The sequence below is a fragment of the Aspergillus stella-maris genome (assembly GCF_047715825.1).
Source record: "Aspergillus stella-maris strain CBS 113639 unplaced genomic scaffold BDV14scaffold_17, whole genome shotgun sequence".
Taxonomy (NCBI): Eukaryota; Fungi; Ascomycota; class Eurotiomycetes; order Eurotiales; family Aspergillaceae; genus Aspergillus; species Aspergillus stella-maris.
The window spans coordinates 176,224-197,426 of record NW_027396811.1 but is presented as its reverse complement, the minus strand read 5'-3'; the positions used below and the strand labels follow the sequence as shown (position 1 = coordinate 197,426).

The 21,203-nt window shown below is 51.8% G+C and overlaps 9 protein-coding genes across 9 annotated transcripts; 4 read left to right on the top strand and 5 right to left on the bottom strand.

Annotated features, from left to right (window-relative positions):
- Window positions 1-60: 60 nt before the first annotated feature.
- spt4 (transcription elongation factor SPT4) lies at window positions 61-479 on the bottom strand (the record flags this gene model as incomplete). The annotated part of the gene is made up of 2 exons (XM_073772999.1): window positions 61-342; window positions 402-479. The coding sequence occupies 2 exons, from the start codon at window positions 477-479 to the stop codon at window positions 61-63; spliced, it is 360 nt and encodes a 119-aa protein (XP_073629753.1).
- A 463-nt stretch (window positions 480-942) lies between these two features.
- On the top strand, window positions 943-4,794 carry ppt1 (protein serine/threonine phosphatase PPT1; the record flags this gene model as incomplete). The annotated part of the gene is made up of 8 exons (XM_073771108.1): window positions 943-1,095; window positions 1,176-1,692; window positions 1,742-2,476; window positions 3,165-3,235; window positions 3,291-3,421; window positions 3,488-3,600; window positions 3,666-4,501; window positions 4,564-4,794. 8 exons carry the CDS (start codon window positions 943-945, stop codon window positions 4,792-4,794), a joined length of 2,787 nt encoding a protein of 928 aa, XP_073629752.1.
- Window positions 4,795-4,953: 159 nt separating this feature from the next.
- BDV14DRAFT_170611 (uncharacterized protein) lies at window positions 4,954-7,567 on the bottom strand. The gene is made up of 2 exons (XM_073768241.1): window positions 7,420-7,567; window positions 4,954-7,284 (listed from the first exon to the last, which is right to left on the bottom strand). Exons 1-2 carry the CDS (start codon window positions 7,457-7,459, stop codon window positions 5,123-5,125), a joined length of 2,202 nt encoding a protein of 733 aa, XP_073629751.1. The 5' UTR covers window positions 7,460-7,567; the 3' UTR covers window positions 4,954-5,122.
- Window positions 7,568-7,734: 167 nt separating this feature from the next.
- On the top strand, window positions 7,735-13,164 carry cpcC (putative protein kinase (Gcn2)). The gene is made up of 7 exons (XM_073776606.1): window positions 7,735-8,158; window positions 8,220-10,268; window positions 10,329-10,658; window positions 10,717-11,719; window positions 11,769-12,199; window positions 12,251-12,695; window positions 12,747-13,164. The coding sequence occupies exons 1-7, from the start codon at window positions 7,946-7,948 to the stop codon at window positions 13,052-13,054; spliced, it is 4,779 nt and encodes a 1,592-aa protein (XP_073629750.1). The 5' UTR covers window positions 7,735-7,945; the 3' UTR covers window positions 13,055-13,164.
- On the bottom strand, window positions 13,165-14,620 carry cwc2 (active spliceosome conformation promoter CWC2). The gene is made up of 2 exons (XM_073776605.1): window positions 14,176-14,620; window positions 13,165-14,099 (listed from the first exon to the last, which is right to left on the bottom strand). Exons 1-2 carry the CDS (start codon window positions 14,587-14,589, stop codon window positions 13,275-13,277), a joined length of 1,239 nt encoding a protein of 412 aa, XP_073629749.1. The 5' UTR covers window positions 14,590-14,620; the 3' UTR covers window positions 13,165-13,274.
- A 105-nt stretch (window positions 14,621-14,725) lies between these two features.
- On the top strand, window positions 14,726-16,663 carry BDV14DRAFT_170607 (putative GTP binding protein (Gtp1)). Its single transcript, XM_073768240.1, has 9 exons — window positions 14,726-14,929; window positions 14,994-15,022; window positions 15,079-15,093; window positions 15,155-15,179; window positions 15,250-15,678; window positions 15,766-15,911; window positions 15,980-16,037; window positions 16,092-16,256; window positions 16,357-16,663. The coding sequence occupies exons 1-9, from the start codon at window positions 14,901-14,903 to the stop codon at window positions 16,562-16,564; spliced, it is 1,104 nt and encodes a 367-aa protein (XP_073629748.1). The 5' UTR covers window positions 14,726-14,900; the 3' UTR covers window positions 16,565-16,663.
- A 232-nt stretch (window positions 16,664-16,895) lies between these two features.
- On the bottom strand, window positions 16,896-18,757 carry cpa1 (carbamoyl-phosphate synthase (glutamine-hydrolyzing) CPA1). Its single transcript, XM_073768239.1, has 2 exons — window positions 18,605-18,757; window positions 16,896-18,541 (listed from the first exon to the last, which is right to left on the bottom strand). The coding sequence occupies exon 2, from the start codon at window positions 18,432-18,434 to the stop codon at window positions 17,073-17,075; it is 1,362 nt and encodes a 453-aa protein (XP_073629747.1). The 5' UTR covers window positions 18,435-18,541; window positions 18,605-18,757; the 3' UTR covers window positions 16,896-17,072.
- Window positions 18,758-18,951: 194 nt separating this feature from the next.
- On the top strand, window positions 18,952-20,273 carry BDV14DRAFT_170604 (nuclear transport factor 2 family protein). The gene is made up of 2 exons (XM_073768238.1): window positions 18,952-19,942; window positions 19,997-20,273. The coding sequence occupies exons 1-2, from the start codon at window positions 19,393-19,395 to the stop codon at window positions 20,239-20,241; spliced, it is 795 nt and encodes a 264-aa protein (XP_073629746.1). The 5' UTR covers window positions 18,952-19,392; the 3' UTR covers window positions 20,242-20,273.
- On the bottom strand, window positions 20,255-20,941 carry BDV14DRAFT_170603 (GNAT family N-acetyltransferase). Its single transcript, XM_073768237.1, has one exon. It carries the CDS (start codon window positions 20,810-20,812, stop codon window positions 20,312-20,314), a length of 501 nt encoding a protein of 166 aa, XP_073629745.1. The 5' UTR covers window positions 20,813-20,941; the 3' UTR covers window positions 20,255-20,311.
- Window positions 20,942-21,203: the final 262 nt, after the last annotated feature.

Here is a 21,203-nt window from a genome sequence, read left to right as displayed (position 1 = left end):
AACACCATGTATAGTCTGCCCGCTCCGGCTACTTCAACGATTGGAACTCCGGGCTCGGGTCTATTCCTCCTCGACCGTACTCCCATCCCTAGGAAGATATTTGATCCCCGCGTCCTCCAAATGCCCAATGACCTCGGTCGGTAAGGATCCCGTAACCTTCACTGCGTATGTACCAGGCACGTAGCTATCAAGTCGTTGCCAGCGAGCGACCCATGATGTGCCAGGGTCATTGATTGTAGTCAGGCCCTCGAAGACCTGGGATGTACATTCTTGGATGTTGTCGTTGTTTCCGCGGAGGCCGAGGACTTCGTCGCAATTGGGGCAGCCTTCACGCATGAATTTCTAGGGAAACAGAAGAGTTAGTCAATGGATTGTTGTTGAGAAAAGGCTAGGAGGCTCACGCTGTGTAGCTGGACGAGGGAGCAGACCATGCAGGCGCGGAGGGTGCGCTGCTGGCTGGGTGCGACGTAGAAGGACATGGAGCAGATGCAGGTTTGGCGATGATATGGAGAAAAATAGGTGCGGTGGTTCTGCTTGCAGTGGCCACGGGTAAAGAAGCTCCAGTCCTATGAAGTTGAGGTACAGGGGTGAGGTTTGGCGGTTGAAAGGCAGGGTTCTGCTCATTCACAAAGCGTCCAACGGGCGGCCGATGCTTCTCGAATGCGGCAAACGCCAAGACCGGAGCAATCGCCCATCAAAAAGGACCCCAACTTTTAGATTATCGACACTGACAGCCACCACGTCCGTTCTTTTGGCGCTGGTAGCATTGTGTTATCGTTCTCCTTACATCTCCTCTCCTTCTCTTTACTGTCGCTTCCTCCTTCTCCCCTTTTCGCCACGGTTTGTTCGACCCGGCCTGTTGCGCCTCTTCGCTCTCGTGCTCTCTTGCCGAAAACCCCTCCAGCCTCCCCGCTCACGACTTAGACGAATACCTCTTCTAAAATGGCCTCTTCAGACGCCAAAGCAGCCACTGCGCTGAAGCTGCAGGGGAACAAGGCGTTTGTCTCGCATGATTGGCCCACTGCTGTCGATTTTTACACGCAAGCGATTGAGAAGTATGACAAGGACCCGTCATTCTTCAGCAACCGTGCTCAGGTACGTCGGTGATGTTCAGCTTGTCGGAGGTTTGTCGGAGTGAAGCGTATGAGCTAACTCATGTTTCTTTTTGATCGCAGTGCCATGTTAAACTTGAGGCTTACGGGTTTGCGGTTGCGGACGCCACCAAGGCGATCGAGCTTGACAACAACTATGTCAAGGCGTACTGGCGACGAGCACTCGCCAACAGCGCTATTCTGAACTACCGTGATGCGATGAAGGATTTCAAAGCCGTTCTGAAGCGGGAACCGGGCAACCGCGATGCGAAGTTAAAATTGACAGAGTGCGAGAAGTTGGTCCGGCGGCTAGAGTTCGAGAAGGCTATCGAGGTGGCAGACCCGCCGTCTGCCTTTGAGAGCTTGGACATTGATGCGATGGCGGTGGATGATGGATATGATGGTGTGAAGTTGGGCTCAGAGATGACGCAGGAATTCATCGACGACATGATTGAGCGGTTCAAGAACGGAAAGAAGATTCACAGAAAATACGCCTTCCAGATTGTCAAGGCTGTCAAGGACGTGGTGTATGCCGAGCCAACAATGGTTGAGATTGGTGTGGATGAAGGAAAGAGATTGACTGTTTGTGGTGATACCCATGGTATGTGCTTCGTTCCTTCCCTGCGGATGGCACCCACTGATGGTTGTAGGACAATTCTTCGATCTTTTGGAGATCTTCCGCCTCAACGGATACCCGACCGACACCCACGCTTACCTGTTCAACGGTGACTTTGTTGATCGTGGCTCATGGTCTACCGAGATTGCCCTCCTCCTATATGCCTACAAGTGGCTACGACCAAACGGTATCTTCCTCAACCGCGGAAACCACGAAACGGACGATATGAACAAGGTGTACGGTTTTGAAGGAGAATGCAGAGCCAAGTACAATGAAACGATGTTCAAGGTCTTCTCCGAGTCATTCTCAGCCCTTCCGTTGGCTACCTTGATCGGTAACAAGTTCCTTGTTCTTCACGGCGGTCTGTTCTCCAACGACAAGACGACGCTGGACGATATTCGGAAACTCAACCGTCACGGCCAGAAGCAGCCCGGTCAGCAAGGGCTGATGATGGAGATGCTCTGGACTGATCCCCAGACGGAGCCTGGTCGTGGACCCAGCAAGCGTGGTGTTGGTCTTCAGTTTGGCCCAGACGTTACCAAGCGCTTCTGCGAGAACAATGGGCTTGAGGCCATTATCCGTTCTCACGAGGTGCGCATGAACGGATACGAGATCGAGCACGACGGACGGTGCATCACAGTTTTCTCCGCTCCCAAGTACTGTGACACGACAGAGAACAAGGGTGCTTTCATCAAGATCGGTCCAGAGCTCAAGCTTGAGTACCAGGTCTTCGAGGCGGTGCCTCACCCCGACATTAAGCCAATGGTAAGTTTTGAAGTAACTTAATTCCTTCAAACATTGGATGAATCGCTGACGATGTGCAGGCCTATGCTCAAAGCTCATTGATGTCGATGATGTGAGCTGAATAAGTCTTTTTGGAGTAAGAGGCGTTGGGGTCCATCGACTACCGTCCCAGTCGGAACAATCATGGTCTCGCAAGCGCGCCACCGTTCTCTTGTCCGCTTTTTGGGTGGAATTCTCGGTATATGAGTGTACTCGATACTTACTTTACGATTTTCCAATTTTGCATAGCGGAACAATCTGCCATGGGAGCATCTCCTTCCATTTCATGGTGTCTAACGGATAGAATGTGAAGCTTAGTGTTTTAATATGGAACGGCTTTATTATGAGTACCATGCTTGCGGAATCATTATCAATGATGTAAAGTAAAAAAAGCGATAGACCTGATTAGCTATGATGTAGTGTACCCTGGGCCTAGGCGGAGTTAGACTCCCCGCCTGCCCCGCCAGTAGTTGTCGCTGCAGCTCCACCCCGCCATATTACCGAGCATTGCGTACCTTGACTTCTCGTCTCTGCTTCTCTACATCTCTCCTCACTTTCTCATTTTCTCTACCATACACACATTCCTACCACCACCATGGAATTCGACCCTAAAGTCCGTATGTCTCGCTGTCCCATATACCTCAACGAATCGCACTAACCCCGCGCCAACACAGCTCCCTCTCTCACCTCTGACCCGAAAAGCTTCGGTCATGAGTCCGTCAATGAAAGATGGCCTGTCATTCTCGTGAGTAAATCGACCTTCCAAGTACAATACAGCTCCTGACTCAATTGTGACCTAGACTGGCGCCATTGATGACCTCCACCGCGCTGTCGCCGACGTCACCGAAGAGGAGAAGCGCAAGGAAGGAAAAACAATCATTGAGGAGCTTGCGAAGCTCAAATATGAGATTCAGCATGATAGACAGATAACGTGAGCTGCCTACTATAACGAATTCATGTATAACCACGATGGTACTAACTAGTGATATCTATACAGTCCTCTTCTTGAAGACAATGGCCCGGGCATCGAAGAGTTCAACGAGGAATTGGAGGAGCGCGGAAACCCCAAGTGGCATAATGTGTCGTGGCTTTGGGCTGAGTGCTACATGTGTAAGTTTGAGTTGCTGTGGATAGTGCTTGACTAGTAAGTCATGCAGCTAACAAGAAGGAAACAGACCGACGCCTCGCCACTCTTTTTGCCCGCTCAACGCACTGGAAGAGCTATGACGTCTTTGCCCGCCAGAAAATGTCGACGTTCAAGTCTTCGCGCCCAGCTGTCCTCGAATTAGCGAACAGATACAAGGAACTCGCTGTCGAAGCCGAGAAGGGCAATAACACCGAAGAAACAGACCGTCTCGTCTTCTCCGAGATGTGCGAGATCTGTCTATGGGGTAATGCCACAGACCTCTCGCTCCTAACAAACCTCTCCTACGAGGATATTCAAGAGCTACAGGGTGCCAAAGCTCGCAAGTCGGCAGAGAAGAACATCCTCGTCAATGACCTAAATGCCGCATTCAACGCCCTCCGCCAGGCCCGAACAGAGAAGAAGAACCACGAGCGCCGTGTCGACATCGTTCTTGACAACGCCGGGTTCGAGCTTTTCGTCGACCTCATTCTCGCGGGATACCTACTCTCCTCGGGAATGGCGACGACAGTTGTCCTCCACCCGAAGCTCATCCCCTGGTTTGTGAGCGACGTTGTGCCCCGCGACTTCGCGGACCTTATCCAGGCCATCGCCGACCCGCAGGCTTTCTACACTGCCCCCGACGAGTCTGGCAAGACGTACGAACCGCTTTCGGAGAAGGAAGTCAGCGAGGTCAAGTTCCTTTTCGACCAGTGGAGCCACTTCCACGCCGAGGGCAAGCTCATCATCCGTCCTCACCCGTTCTGGACTACCGGCGGCAGCTACTGGCGTCTTCCACACCTCGCCCCAGACCTCATGGAGGACTTGAAGCAATCCGAGCTCGTCCTGTTGAAGGGCGACCTTAACTACAGAAAGCTCACCAACGATGTACGTCCTTTTCGTCCCCATTCCCCTCACCATCCCTCCACTTACTAACAATACTTCAACAGGCCCAATGGGATCCAACAACCCCCTTTACAAAGGCTATCGGCCCTCTCGGCCCTCACTCAGACCTCCGCATAATGTCCTTCCGCACATGCAAGGCCGATGTCGTTGTCGGCCTACAGCCCGGTCAAGACGAGGAGCTGCGCAAGGTTTACCCCGGTAAGGGCACCGGTGGTCGCGAGTGGGCATGGAGTGGGAAGTGGGCTGTTATTTCGTTCTCGGACGGCAAGATTTAGGAGCAATCCTACCCAGAAGGCGTGGAGCCACAGGCATGATAGATATATAGATGGAAATCTAGATGAATAAAATGATAAATAAACCGACAATGTTCAGAACCAGTTACTTCGTAATGGGAAGAGAGCGTGCTCGGAAAAAGAAAATTACCTTCTCAATTTGCCCGAGTACACAAACTAGAAATCAAATGAGAGTATGGACTATGGAGGGTATAGCAAAACAAAGTACCTATCAGGTCACTAAAACAAACCAAACCAAACAGCGGAACTAATGACCGAGTCGCTCCAACCGCGTACGAAAGCAAACTGCCAAATTGCAAAGGGCCCAATATCACGCCCTCACGGTCGTCCGCATATGGTTCTCCTTTCCATCATCTCTCCCCTTGCGGCCCTCGTCCTTCCGCCGAAGACGCGATTGAGCGGCCATCTTGCGTTCAATGGACCACGCGTCGCGCGGGTTAACACTAACAGACTGTCTTCTCTTCGCGTTTTCCATAAGATATGCGCCCGGTAATGACGTTAGGGCATCGAGGCTATATTTCGTCGCTGAGCGCCGGGATTTGAGACGGTTCGGTTGGACCAGATGACTATTGTCTATATGGTGTCGACGGCTAGGTAGGGAGGTTGTTGCATGGGATGGTTGGTATGTGTGGCGCTTGTCTAGATTGCGTCGATCGTTTGAGTTGGTCCATGTATTATCGAGTTCGACCGTGGACATTTCAGGAGGCGATGAGGGGGGAATGATGTCGGTGTCTTCTTGGTAACGCGGGGCCTTGTATTTTCGGAGCGGCGAAATACCAATATTGTTGAATTTCTCGTCAATGTCTTCGATGCCCATTTCCCGCATTGCTTTTCGCAGCTCAGCGTCCGCCAGATCATTCTCTATCCCAAAACTGCGGCGGTCCTTGGCGCGGGGACTAGGGCTCGGTGGTTGCTCCGTCTCCTCAGTCTCGTCGTAGGGTTCCTTTTGGGGACTGATGGCGCCAAGGTCGTACGCTTGGGCACCGTGGTGGTCTTTACGGCTGTTTGCGCGAGGTTGAGCCCTGACTTCCGTCACGCTTCCAAAAGCTTGGAGTTTTGTCCTGAGGACGTCGATTTGCTCCTGCATTTGGTGCCGCTCTTCATCGAGTGAAGACTTCAAGCGCTCTTCCTGCTCCCGATGCTGTTGGGTAGACGTTTTCAGTCGTTCGCGGTACTCCTGGATTCGTGTTTCTAACTTGGCTTCCCGCTGTTTCAGCCTTGCTTCCCTTTCCTTCCGGCGCCCTTCGTATTTGGATGCCTCTTGCTTAAACCGGGCGAGCGTATGTTTGAGCGCGGCGTTTTCCTTCTCCAGTTCTGAAGCTTTTTGCTCAGAGCTGAAAGCAAGACCCTTAAGTTTGTCAACGTCGGACTGCTGCTGTTTCATCTCCTGGATTTTGGCGTTTGCCTCTGCCAAAGCCTGCTGAGACTTTTGCAAAGCGTCTGATGTATGCTTGGAAATATGATGAGGCTCCAATGTCTCCTGATATGTAGTTCTCAATTCGTTTGGACTGCCAATACTCTCCATCTCGTCGCCGACAACTCCGTGCTGTTCTAAAGCCTTGCGCAGTAAGCTGACCTTGTGCTTGTATTGCAGGGCTAAGGCTGTCTGCTTCGTGAGATCTTGCACTAACTGTTCTTTATCGGCGCGCGAATTCTCTGCAACCATCGTGGAGGCTAGCTGCGTAACGTGGCGTTCCATTTCCTCAACTCTCGCTTCTTCTTCCTTCAACTTCGCAGTCAGGCGGTAGGCCTCTTCATCCTTCTTTTTGGCGTATGTTTTCGCCGCTGACCGATACTGTATGAGCCTCCTAATCTCCAGAGCCGTTTTGGATCGGTAGCTGTCAAACTCTGCCTTCCAGTATTTACCAGAGCGGGAACGCGGCTCATTCATGTTGATCGTGTCTTCGTTGTCATCTGCTTGTGTTGTTGCTTCAAGCTTCGAGGCAGTCTTTGCTGTAATCTGAAATTTTTCATCGGGCTTGGAAGGTCGTTCGCGCGAGTCCATCAGTGCTTGAGTGAGTTTGCTTCGCTTCCCATCGGATGAGCCACCTGATGCCCACTGACTGCTGATATTTCCGGACATGGGCGTGGGAGTCTTTACTGGCTTCACTGTAGACTCGTCACGTTTGCGTTCGTTGTCGACAACACTATCGCCAAATGAAACAGTCTTTCGTCGGTTCGATACGGTTCCAGGTGTCATCAGGATACTTTTCGTGGGAGACGCCATCGCATTAACGGCCAGGTCGACGTCTGCCGCGGTGGCTTTCGCGTTGTCGATTTTTAGGTCAGTCGACTGCTGTGAAAACCTATCTTTACTCAATTGAGGATATTGGGTCTGTTCTTTTGGTTTGAGGTGAGTGTTGGTATTATCCTCGTCGTCGGCCTTTGGCGTTCCAAACAAAGCGCTCTGGAACGCGCGGAGCGCGAACATAGGCGCAGGGGTTTCTGGGGGCTCCATAACTTTGGAATCATCTAAGAAGAAACAGGAATAAACAAGTCAGCACGTGGTATATGAGAGAAAAAAAACATAACCTATCGCGTTGAAAGATTCGAACGCGCGCGCGGGAAGCCGGCGCTTTCTCCGCAGCAAAGAGTATAGATACGCACCTGCGGCACGGTCGCCCTGACTACCCATCCAGCCCATCATTGAATCTGCAGAGACAGACTATTCAGGCATTCAAGCAGGGCCACATATGCATTGTACTGGGGCCACCAAAGACGAGAGAAGCGGAGATGGAGAAATCTTGGATTGACGTGGACAGGCGTGCATGTGCTTTGTTTACGCCGGGCTCCGCAATTAGCGTGCAGGGTATTGCCAGGCGGTGTAGCGGAACAACAACGGGGCGGACCAGCTTGCAATGCAGGCTCCACTGATTGGCGTGGCAGTTCGATCGACCGCTCTTTCACCAACTTTCTTCCCCTCTTAAATCATGCCCAATTGGTGTTGAAAGTCCGCTTTCTCGCCCAGTTTCTCCTTCATCTTGCTTGCCTGTGCTTTCTAGCTATGTTCACATTCGAGCTATAGAGGGCTGCAGCTTCGGCTGCATCTTTGTCACTGCATCTCTCGTGACGAAGACTTATCAAACCATCCGGTGTTCATCAGAGCTCCTATCTCACCGCCCAGCGCCCCGCTATGCCTCACCACCAGAAGAAGAACGCAAATGCCCTCAAGAACGCCTCTCCCCGGGCGGAGAAGAAGCAGTTTCTCCTTGATCCTGTTCCAGTTACATCATCGATAGCGGTGACGACAAATTACCAAGAAATACACCAGAATGAGGTCGAGGCTCTACGATCAATATACGGTGATGACTTTGAAGAAGTACAGCTCCGGCGGTCCGCATGGCATGTAAGTATATGCCCACATGCTTGCTCTTGAATTCAACTTGATGCATTAACTCGCTGAATAGCAATCGTCGGAAGTTTCGTTTAAGCTTCATTTGCGCGCCTCCTCGAATTCCGATGTCCGGTTAGACCTGCTAGTCGAGCTGCCGACTACATATCCGAAGACATGCCCAAATATCACCGCCGAGAATCTAGACGACCTCCGTCGGGGCGCGCAGTCGAGAGTCCGTGATACCCTGAAAACCAAGCCCAAAACCCTCCTAGGGTGCGAGATGATATTCGAATTGGCCGTATCGATACAAGACATTCTCGAAGACGCGGCGGAAGCTCAGGCACAAGATCAAGACCTTCCCAGCTTAGAGGAGGAGCGAATGGTCCAAGAAGCTGCGGCGACTCAACGCGCGGAGCGTGAAAAGGAAGAAGAGCTTCGGAAGCAACAAGCAGCTTCGGCAAAAGAAGAATTAGAGCTCAAACAACTGGTACAAGATGCAATGACCAAGCGCACGAAAGCACTCTCCCGACGAAAGAGCAGAACATCTGGATTGGGTACAGCCGTCGATGTTGACGGAATTGCTAATGCACCTGGAGCGATCACCTTCGATCCACCATTGGTCATGACCGATACAGATGAGGGACCGTTGGTATTTCAAGCGGTGTATGGGAAAAGTTTGCTGAAAAGGACCGAAGGAGCCAGTACCTTCGTTGTGAGGCCCGTTGTCTCGGAGAACCGTCCGTGCGCTCCTCTCCTCATCTTAAAGGAGTTCGCAATCTGTGACAAGGGGACTGACGCCCTAGCTTTCCGCGAGCAAATGCGGTTGAGTGAGGACAGGCTAGAAAGCCTGAAGCGTCTGCGTCACCAGAACCTGGTTGATTTTATTGGGTTCAAAATCCTGACACCTCTATACTCCGGTGACCCACAAGGCAGCACTTCGACGGTCTTTGCTCTTGTTGAGCATGCAAACAAGGGATCACTCTCCGAGTTTATGGACATTATTGGCACAGTACCTGTGGATCAGCTACGTAGCTGGACTATCCAGCTTCTTGAAGCTCTCGAGTACTACCACCGTCACGGCTTCGTTCATGGAGACATCCACTGCGGGCGTGTTCTGCTGTTCAGAACGTCAACGGGTGGAACTACAGTGAAGCTACTCTCAAGTATCGAAGATACACTCCCAGACTCACCTGGAAGAGATCGGTCTCTCACAACATCCAAATCGCCCTTCTGGTTCCCTCCAGAGCTAACTTCGGGAAGCTCCCCTCCAACCATGAAGACCGACGTTTGGGACCTTGGCATAGTTTTCCTCCAAATGGGCTTTGGAAAAGATGTACTTCAACGATATACTTCCGCCCATGCTTTGATGCAAAGCCTTGACTTGTCACCCCCGTTGGACGACCTGCTACAGGAATTCTTCCGACCAAGTCCTAAGAAGAGGCCGACGGCTTTCCAGTTGCAACCATCGGAGTTTTTCCGAGTTGATAGTCCCTTGATTGTGCGTACGGACACCTCAAACTCCATGTCGCTGTCAAGACATCCTCGCTTTGAATCCTTTAGTGGTGGGTTCCCCTCCTTCTCACGCTACCACCAGGATTTCGACGAAGCTGGACGTCTGGGAAAGGGTGGCTTTGGTGAGGTTGTGAAGGCGCGGAACAAGCTAGACGGTCGTTTTTATGCCATCAAGAAAATATCACACAAGTCTGCTGCTGCCTTGAAAGATACTCTCTCGGAGATTATGCTTTTGTCGCGATTGAATCATCCGTATGTTGTGCGCTATTATACCGCCTGGCTCGAGGAAGATTATGACCAGCGAGATGAAGAAGCTATCTCATTCACGGACGGAGACTCCATTGGTAGTACCCATTCCGGGAATTTTGAGTATAGCACTACAGGTGGCCTCGACTTCATCAGCTCAAGCGGCTACCCCAACATAGAGTTTGCGGCTGATAGCGATGACGAAGATGCTGGGACTATCTCTACCAAGGAGCAACGGTCGACACCTGAAACCTTTGGTACTGAGAGCGGCAGGGGTAAGGAACTGAGCAGAGTGAGGTCAGGCTCGCAGGGCAGACCAGTGCTTACTGCGCTATATATCCAGATGGAGTACTGTGAGAAACATGTAAGTTTATCACCATGCTGGCCCCTTGGCAAAACCATACATCTAACCATCTTTATCCAGACACTCCGTGACCTTATAAAGAACGGTCTATATGACGATACCGAGCGATCCTGGCGTTTGTTTCGACAGGTCCTGGATGGCTTGACCCATATCCATGGAAATGGAATCATCCATCGCGATCTCAAGCCGGACAACGTCTTCATCGACGCGGCGAGCAACCCTCGCATTGGTGATTTTGGCCTAGCCACCAGTGGTCAGTTTACCACCGCTGTACGCTCTTCCGCAGCTGCAGATTTCGAAGGCAATTTCACTCGGAGTCTGGGTACGACTTACTATGTTGCACCAGAAATGAAGTCCGGGTTTGCAGGGCATTACAATGAAAAGGTCGATGTGAGTTTATGTATCTCCTAGTGCCGTGCAACTAATCCGTGAGTGCTAACGAGCATAGATGTATTCCCTTGGTATTATCTTCTTTGAAATGTGCCATGCGCTGCCAACAGGCATGGAACGCGACCAAACATTGCGAGCCATCCGGGAACAGAACTTTACCCTCCCGACAACGTTCCAAGATCCTGAAAAGACGGACCAGGGCAAGATCATCAAATCACTTCTGAGCCACAATCCCGCCGAACGTCCTTCTGCAGCGGATCTGCTTCATAGTGGTCAAATTCCACTCCAAGTTGAGGAAGAAACATTCAGACGCGCCATCATGCATCTACTGTCCGATCCTAGTTCCCCTGATTACAAGAAGATTTTGTCTGCCATGTTTTCCCAATCGCCAAAAAAGGTCGAAGATATCACCTGGGACATGGACTCAAGAGCAGGCCCAGCGGCGAACGAGCTTCTGGTGCAGGGATTGGTTAAGGAGAAGCTTACGTCAATATTCCGCAGACACGGCGCGGTAGAAACGACGCGACAGATGCTCTTCCCGAAGTCCCAGCACTACAGTACTGGCGCTGTGAGACTCCTTGATGCTTCGGGGAACATGCTGCAATTACCGTTCGACCTCACCCTCCCAAACGCGCGCGCAATTCCCAGGCAAGACCCGTCACTGGAGAAAACATTCACGTTCGGCACTGTTTACAGAGAGACTACGCACGGTGGTGAACCACGGACCCACAAAGAGGTTGACTTTGACATCGTCTCCCGGAATACTCTTGACTTGGCCTTGAAAGAGGCCGAGGTAATAAAGGTGCTCGACGAGATTATCGAAGAGTTTCCGCCGTTGAAAGCCAGCCCTATGTGTTTCCTCATCAACCACTCCGATCTACTTCAGCTTATTATGGAGTTCTGCCGCATCAAGGCATCTCAGGTTCCCCTGGTCAAAGAGGTAATGAGTAGGCTGAACGTCGGCAAGCATTCCATGCAAAAAATCCGAAGTGACCTTCGTTCACCTGCCATCGGTGTTGCTTCGACTTCGCTTGACGAACTTGCCAGGTTTGACTTTAGAGGTAGGATTTCAACTGCCTTACGCGGCGAATTGCAACTAATGTGCCACAGACACCCCGAAACAGACTTTGAAGCGACTGCGAGCTATTATGGCAGGTACAGTATTCGCCGACCGACTAACGCCAATCTTTGCTCGCATCAACTCCTTGGTGGCGTTTCTGCAGGGCTTCGAAGTAAAACGAAAGGTCTACGTTAGTCCGCTCGGCAGTCTCAACGACAAGTTCTTCCGCGGCAGTATACTCTTCCAATGTATCTTCGATGGCAAGCGGCGCGACGTGTTCGCGGCGGGTGGCCGTTATGATTCTCTGGTCCAAGACTTCCGTTCGGGCATGACGACAACCCGCGCACAACCTCATGCTGTTGGCTTCAACTTGAGCTGGGACCGACTCAGTTCTGCAATGAATGATTACATCAAGGCTCCTACTAGAGCATCTTTGAAGCATACCGAAGCTGAAGCAGGAGCTTTCTGGAAGACTAGAAGAGTGAGCTTGAACCAAACCAACTTGAACACCTCTTACTAAAACTTTTCTTAGTGCGATGTACTTGTTGCCAGTTTCGACCCAACAGTCCTACGTGAAATGGGTGTGAAATTGACGCAAGACCTCTGGTGCAATGACATTAGCGCCGAGCTGGCGGTTGATGCGTCCTCACTGGAAGAGCTTCTCACAAAGTACCGAGAGCACAATCATAGCTGGATTGTCATTGCAAAGCAGGACAGCAGAGAACGAGGTTTCAAGGTCCGGTCTCTTGTGCCCAAGGAGGAACTGGACATACGGGCCTCTGAGTTGATTCCTTGGCTGCGAAACGAGATTCGCGCACGCAACGTCCGTGAGGGAGCGCCAGAAAACCTGCGGTACAACCGTCTCTCTAGCCAGTCCGAAGCAACTCCAGGAACCAGCGAGCGAGCAAATGACGTACGCATTCTCGTCTCTCAGCATCGGAGCAAGAAGTCGAATCGAAGAAACATTGTCGAGCAAGGTACGCATCATCCACAGGCACTGCATAGGGATCAACTAACAATCGGTACAGCTCTTACTCGCTCGCGTGAGGTAGTCGAGAAGGCCATGCACGGCCCAATTGCCGCTATTGACACTCGAGACGATCTCCTCGAAGCCATACGGGACACCCGTCTATCTGACCCCGACAGCTGGCGCACCGTCATACAAAACGCCCCTCTCACTGAGCGGAAGTACCTCGGACAAGTTCACGAACTGCTTTCTGACCTGGCGAATGAAAACCGAGGAGAGGGCGCCGAAGGCTCAGAAAACGCTTTCATTTACAACTTTCGCACGGGGTCGTGCCTGTATTATGATCTGGGGAGTGGGAATGAACGGTAGGAAGGTATAGGATAATATGGTCTACGTGGTATGTGATATGCGGTACATGTGAATATGAATGTTTATGCGGAGCGATGGTAGCATCTTCTCTCAGCGACTTTTTAAAAATAATTATACCCCAACTCTCGACTCTTTCATGCAAGATATATGGAGACAAAAGGACCAAGTCAGGTATCTCTGGTATTATACATAAGATATGAAGTAATTTAAAATAAGAAAATTAATCACTGTCGTCATCACTTCCATATCCCACAAGAGGGCCCGCAGCCTTTGGCGCCTGTTTCGTCGTCACATTACCACCGTTCATCCCCCTCAACGCAGTAACAGCCGAGCTCGAGAAAATTCCGCCGCCACTGACAGGCTCTTCTTGCACCACAGAAGCCTGGTTCTGACCTTCAATCATAAGCGGCTGATCAGGAGCCGCAAGCTGCCCAACACCACCCCCAGCATCCGCGCCCTCCAACTCCTTCGACCTCGCAAACCAAACCTCATCCGGCGGCTCATACCCCTGCAACCCATAAGTCCCCTCAATCTTCTTCCTCTTCCTCGCCTCGGGATCCCTCCCTTCCAGCTCCGCCACAAACTCCTCCGGCAAAGCCCGTCTCACCGCCTCAGCAGCCTGCTCTTCTAACCGTCTGGCTTCGCGCTTCTGTGCCAACGGATTCGGATCAACCGTTGCCCATCTGACATTCAGAATCTCGCTGTGGTCTAGAGATTGATGCGCCATGGCTTCCTTTGCGAATTGCGCGTTTGCTTCATTTGTGTATGTTACGAAGGCCACGCCGCGAGATGTAAGGACTCGCGTCCGGTCAATCTGGCCCCATTCCGCGAAGTGGCGCGCGACAACTTCTTCGATATCGTCTGTTACGTGGATCCGGCCAACGTAGAGCGTGCGGTTTTGACGCATGAAGGAGCCCACACCGCCCATGTCATCGCGGTAGTCGCTGTGTTTGTCGCGGCCGAAGCAGTCGACGTTCGGGTTGAAGAGGTCGTGTAGTGTTGGTAAACGGTGCAGGTATTCGCATTCGTACCCCTTGGGACAGATCTAAAAGCACAAATTTGTTAACCACGTCCATCTTTTGGTGCATATTCAAAGAATGTAGATGGCAAGTAATACGTACCCCCCTAGCAAAAAACAAACAGAAATAAGACCCCGTAACTTTATCCGCGCGCGTATACCCACTATCCCGCGCAATATTGCACCGCGACACCGCCGCCGTTTTCGACAGGTACTTGTCCTCGCGATCGCCGCCAGACCACTTGTTATACCAAATGTTAAAGACTGTTCCCGTTTGAGGAGGCGGCTCGGACTTCAATGTCGCGGGATCGACTTGAGGTCTAGCAGGTCGTCGTTTCTTGCGGATGATCTTCTTAACTTTTTTCTTGCCGTCGGCGTCTGTCGTTGTCGTTGTTACGGTTGTTTCTGTCTGCTGTTGGACGAGGGCTGTCTCGTCGTTTGGTGTTTGGTCGCCATCTTCTTGCGTGTCGAGTGGCGCTGCTGCCAGTGGGGTATCAATCTCTGCTGTGTCTGCCATGGTGTAGACCTGGGTTGTGTGGTGATGTTGCTTGTCTGATGGATGTTGAATGAAGATGGCGGGAATTTCGTATGGCAGTATTACATAAGCATTGAATAGTCTTGGCATCGCGATGATTTTGAAGCTGCGGAGATTCCGCCGACTGGTTTGGAGAGTACGAGTCCCGGAGAGCTTTTTTACTCTTGTTAATTTACATTTCTGCATTCTGCATTCGACCTCCCAGACCCTGCGACTAATTACTTCTGAGTGTCTGGTGGTGACAGCTCCTTAAAGTCCAATATCAGAGTCCGCGGGGCTCCCCAACCGGCAAGATGGTGAACATTACGGAGAAGATCAAGGAGTATGTGCTCGGGAACAATGAATTAAATGTTGGATATAGTTCTAATATACTATCTCACTTCCAGGATTGAGGATGAGATGCGCAGGACGCAGAGTAAGTGCCTCCATACAAGCAAGCACATTTGAACCCCGCAGCTAACACGAGTATAGAGAACAAGGCCACAGGTACATCTGTCCTGGAGAAACAAGCAATATAGAACTACTCTACTAACACTCTATTTCTCAGAGTACCATCTCGGTCTTCTTAAAGGGTAAGCCAAATACAACAGACCCCATATCACCCCTCCCCCACCAACAGGACCTTATACTAACGAAAATCAGAAAACTCGCCCGTCTCCGCGCCCAACTCCTCGAGCCCACAGGCGCCTCAGGCGGCGGCGGCGCAGGCTTCGACGTAAGTAAATCCGGCGACGCGCGCGTAGCCCTAGTCGGCTTCCCCTCCGTCGGAAAATCCACATTCCTTAGTAAAATCACCAAGACGAAGAGTGAGGCGGCCGCGTACTCGTTCACAACGCTCACTGCTATCCCTGGTGTGCTTGAGTACGGCGGCGCCGAGATCCAGATTCTCGATCTGCCGGGTATTATTGAGGGGGCTAGTGAGGGGAAGGGACGCGGGCGACAGGTTATTTCCGCGGCGAAGACGAGTGATCTTATTCTTATGGTGCTTGATGCGACGAAGAAGGCGGAGCAGAGGGCGCTCTTGGAGGCGGAGTTGGATGCTGTGGGGATTCGGTTGAATAAGGAGCCTCCGTTAGTATTCTCCTGACCCTTATTCCCATCTTGTCTTGTTTTGCTTTGGATGGTGGAATGGGGCTATGCTGATATGTGTTGGACCAGGAACATCTACCTCAAGCAAAAGAAAACTGGTGGAATGAAGATTACATTCCAGACACCACCCAAGATCCTAGACGAGAAGATAATCTATAACGTCCTGAGGGATTACAAGATGCTCAACTGCGAAGTCCTTGTTCGAGATGAATACGGTGCGTTTCCTACTCTTCAACAGAACCACCTTTCTCCCCATCAAAATATCAGTCTAACATAACAGCAGCCACAATCGACGACTTCATCGACGTAATCATGAAAGACCACAGGAAGTATATTCCCTGGTGAGTCCTCCCTTCAATCTCCTTCACGTATCCTGCTCTTAACAAAGATGGCAGCCTCTACGTCTACAACAAAGTCGACAGCGTCAGCGTCGAGTTCCTCGACCAACTCGCCCGCGAACCCCACACGGCCGTAATGTCCTGCGAACTCGATCTCGCCGTCGAAGACGTCGTAGACCGGATCTGGAAGGAATTGAGGCTTATGCGTGTTTACACGAAGCGGTAACCCAACCTACCCCAACCTACCCCAACCCAACGTTTCACCCCAAATCACCCACTCAGGTATCCTGGCTAACGCGTTTTTCTCTGTTCGTGAATGCAGAAAAGGAATAGAACCAGACTTCAACGAGGCACTCATCGTACGCCGGAACTCGACGATCGAGGACGTCTGCGACCAGATTCATCGCACGCTGAAGGAGACGTTCAAGTATGCGCTTGTTTGGGGGGCTAGTGCGCGGCATGTACCGCAACGAGTGGGGTTGAGTCATGTTGTTGCTGATGAGGATGTTGTTTCTATTGTGGCGAAGTAGGAAGGGAGGACAGAGAATGCAGGTGGTGGGCTCGATGGCTAGGTACCTAGATAAGGAGCTTAATCACTAGGTCAAAATTACGAATTACTTTGCGAAGCTTAAACCTGCCCAGGTACTTAAGGTAGAAAGCGCCCTCGCCCTAGAGCAGGTGAGGTCAACGGTCGTTCCTTCCTCGTTTGTAAATCCAAGCTGACGTGGACGCCCATCGTACCTTCCCCAGCGGGCTAAAGTCGTACCTTCCTTGTTCACAACCAGTTTGTGGCTCTTTAAACCGGAAGGTGCGATGGACGTCGGCTCAGTTCGCTCCTTCCACTTTCCTGTTACATATACTTCGGTAATAATTTCATTTTATTTTACTAGGTAACGACATGGAAATTGTTGAAGTGAATATATGTATGTTCAATTTAATATACCAGAAACGAAACTATGACTAGAACAAGACCCAAAAGATTTACAGACCCAACCTATGACCAAACTCCAAACATCGTACAATCAGTTCAAACAGCACTTAAGCAGCAGCAGCGGCCGCAGCGGCAGCAGCAACGTTCTGCATACCGATGGTGGGAGCGACATCAACACGCTCCTTGGGAAGAAGGTCGACCAAGAGCGGGCTGGGGATGGTCTCGCGGCTGGGGTGGAAGGCAAGCTGGCTGTTCTTGTACTTGATGACGCTGTCGATGTAGATGTCGAAGAGGTAAGAGGAGTCAAGGGGACCGCCCTTGGCCTCGGGGTGGAACTGAGTGCTGAAGATGGGGCGGGACTTGTGGATCATGCCCTCGTTGCTAGAGTCGTTCAGGTTGACGAAGTAGGGCTTCCAGTCGGAGGGGAGGGTGGAAGCGTCAACGGCGTAACCGTGGTTCTGGCTGGTAATGTGGCAGCGGCCGGTGGTGAGGTCGAGAGCCGGGATGTTGTGAGCACGGTTACCGTACTTGAGCTTGACGGTGCGGGCACCGGTGGCTAGAGCCAGGAGCTGGTGACCAAGGCAGATACCGAAGACGGGGACCTGGGAGGTCTCCATCAAGCGACGGAGGTGATAGGTGGTGTCCTGGCAGTGGGTGGGGTCACCAGGGCCGTTGGAGATGAAGACACCGTCAAAGTGGTGGGCGACCTTGTGGATGGGGTAGTCGAAGGGGAACACAGTAACGCTGGCGCCGCGGCTGACGAGGCTGCGCAGGATGTTCTCCTTGACACCGCAGTCAAGGACGGCAACGTGGCAGGTAGGGTTGCCAGCGCTGACGTGGAAGGGAGCCTTGGTGCTGACCTGGCGGACAAGGTGAATCTGCTCGGGGTCTGTGAAGGCCTCGTCCTGGTCGGCATCGTACTCCTCACCAACGGTGATACGGGCAAGGGAGGAACCCTGCTCACGGAGGTAGGTGACAATGGCACGAGTGTCGACACCAGAGATGGCAGGAACACCCTCACGGGCACACCATTCACCGAGAGACTCAACGGCGGTCCAGTGAGAGTACTGCTCAGCGACGTCGGCAACAACGACACCAGCGGCCTGGAGGTTGGGCGACTCGAAGTACTTGAGAAGACCGTGCTCGTCACGGGCAGCAGAGGGGACACCGTAGTTTCCGATCAAAGGCTGGGTGAAAACCAGGATCTGACCGCGGTAGGACGGGTCAGTCAGGGATTCGGGGTATCCCACCAGAGAGGTGGTAAAGACGGCCTCTCCGGAAATGTTGGTGCGGGCACCAAAGGACTTTCCGTGGAAGATAGGACCATCTCGGATCGTGAAGGTTGCACGTTCAATGGGCTTCTGAGAGCGAACAGTGGCCATGAAACGGGCCTGGAAGGCGGAGCTCAAGGGAGAGCTGAAAGCCGGAGCCCGGGCGGGCATGGCCTTGCAGAATCGGGCAAACATCATTTTTGTGGTTGTTGGTTGGTTGAGAAGAGAAATTGGTTATCGACGGTTGGGCTGAAGTCGGTTCAGTAATTTCCGGAGGCTTTCCAGAGGTGGTCCGAGATGTAGTCCTGGTCAAGTTAGTCAATGGCCATGAAGAACATCGAGTCCATGACGGAAGGGGTCGAGCATACCTGAGAGGTAAAGGTTGAAGGTGACAAACGCATGAACGCGGGTGTTGACTACCAGTTATAGAAACTGATATCGAAGGTTGTTTTGGGAAAAAGGTGTTGTTTAGAAAGACATGAGTTGAGCTTGGCTGTAGTTGTGGATGTTGGGGAAGTGAGTCAAGAGCGTGAGGGGAGCGGAAGAGGTTCTTAAAGGGTCAGATTTTGCTGTGCGAGTCTCGGGCCGGTTGCGGGTCACGTGCCCCCACCACACCGACTTCTGCAGGGTCGGCCAATCACAGGACGTCCATTGCCGGCTTTATCGCCGCGTTATCGGAGTCTGCCAAATAGTTTCTCGCGATCTCTTTGCTGCTGCCGATTCGGCTCGGTGGGGTTCTGCGTTGTCAGGGTCGCATACAGATGGTCATGTCGGTCTGAATTTTGAACTGAAGACACTGAAGACTCTCTTGTCTGGGATAAAGTGGAAGACGGTTGGGGGAGTCCAGATGCCAGGTATAATCGCTGTGTTATAATGATGTTAACAGTGACATCAGAGATAACGAACCGCTATCACACAAGTCTCGAAGTCCTTCAAAGATCAGATAATGATAAGGACAATACAGAAGAAAACAATTGATCTCGGTTCTTTACGCGTCGGCATCTTTTTGCGTGTAGTTGGTCAAACATCCAATCCCAGTTACACGATGCTGTCGGGATATTCCATGCAGAGTAGGGGCTGTATAAAATGACCCAGCCCGGTCTTTCGTGCGCAAGATACATCCTTTCCCTTAAAATCCAGCCCAAATACTCATGCAATGATCTGGAGACACCACCTGCAGACCGCCATAACCTGCATCGTCTCTCTCAGCACACTCACCCACGCCCTCTTCCCCCACTGGCCAGACACCCAAGCCACCATCCACCCACACTTCCAACAACCCCTCGAAGACCCCGACTGCGATGGCTCCGGCCTCGTCCCCCCAGACGGCCACTGCAACGGCGACGGAGTAATCACCAACCCACCAGACCACAGCCGCGGGGGCTTCCGCTTCGACAATCCCTCCACAGACTGCAAGTACGTGACGCAGATGTACATCTACGACGTGTTCAAAGTGCTCGAGAAGGACATGGGCAAGCTCTTCACGTATGTGCACAAGGACGTCGACTTCCACGTTATGGGCCACCATCCTGTTGCGGGCCATTACCATGATCTGCTTCACTTTTATGTTAATGCGTTGAGGCGTGTCTCGGTTTGCTTTTCGGAGCATGCGGAGCGGTTTGAGGTGCATCCGCAGGCTATTCATGGGGGGTGTGATAGTCCTTGGTCGGTTGCGGAGATTATGTTTAGGGGGTTGTTGAATACAGGTATTCATTCGTCTGTTGGTAGGTCTTATTTGAATCGGTGCTGACTTGCTCCAGGTGATCCTTTTGAGGTAGTTAATGTCTGGGTGACGAGGTGGCACAAGGGACAGATGGTCGAGGCACGGACATACATCGACCAGGGCTCGGTTACGGATGCGCTACGCAGGAACGAATTGTGGACGAATGGGACCTCGTATCGCGAGAACCGCCAGTATATGCCTGGGCCATCTGGGATGCCCGATCTAGAGCAGTTGAAGAAGCTAATGCATTACCCTGACGGTCGAGAATATGAGGACTTGTGAATCAACAAGAACACTCTCAAATATGTAGACACCTCTATTTACACAATAATACAAGTCCAAATCAAGCAATCTAAAGAACCGACTCCCAAAACTCCGCCGTCAACGGAATCCCAAACGTACTATCCTCCTCCTCCCTAACACGCCTATACCCCTCCCTAACATAAAGCCTCCTCGCACCAACAAGCCCACTATTAGTCCAGAGCCTAATGCGCTTATACCCAGCCCCCCTCGCAAAAGCCGTACACTGCTTGACGAGCGCCATTCCCAGCCCCGACCCCCTAGCGCTCGGCTCAACAAGTAGAAGGCGCAATTTAGCGCACTCGTCGCTATCGCTGTCTTTGTCGCGGACGAGCATGACGCAGCCGGCGAAGGAGGAGTTGATTTCTGCGACCCAGCATTGTTCGTGGGTGCGGTTGTTTGTGGAAACGTAGGTTTCTATGATTTCTTCTGCGACGGAGGCAGCAAGGGTGGCGTTGAAGTTGTGTTCGGTGCTGTAGAGGGTGCCGTGGCGGGATATTATTGTTGGCATGTCTGCTGGGGTGGCGGGGCGGATTGTGTAGGGGGTTGCCATAGTGGTGGATGTGATAGTTGTGGTAGGTGTAGGTCAGAGATCTGGTTAAGGAAATATATATTTGGGTATATTCGGCCAACGCGATGAATGTGGGCTGATCCGAGACTGCGAAGATAGAGAAAAAGTAGCGGGAAACTGCAGTGGAAGTAGAGTAGGATTATAAGACTATATATAATGGCAGGAATGACCATCGCTATTATGGAATAGATTAGATTTACCAGTCAAAGGGCGCATCGAGGCGATTCCAGGCCGGTCAAAATTCATTCTCCCGACCGGACAAGCTCACACTAATTGGCTGAGATTGGTTAAATCTGCACTGGAACAAGCGATGAGTGGTTCAGACTAATATAAAGTGGGGAGCGCTACGGGAAACCTTAAACCGACCGACTGA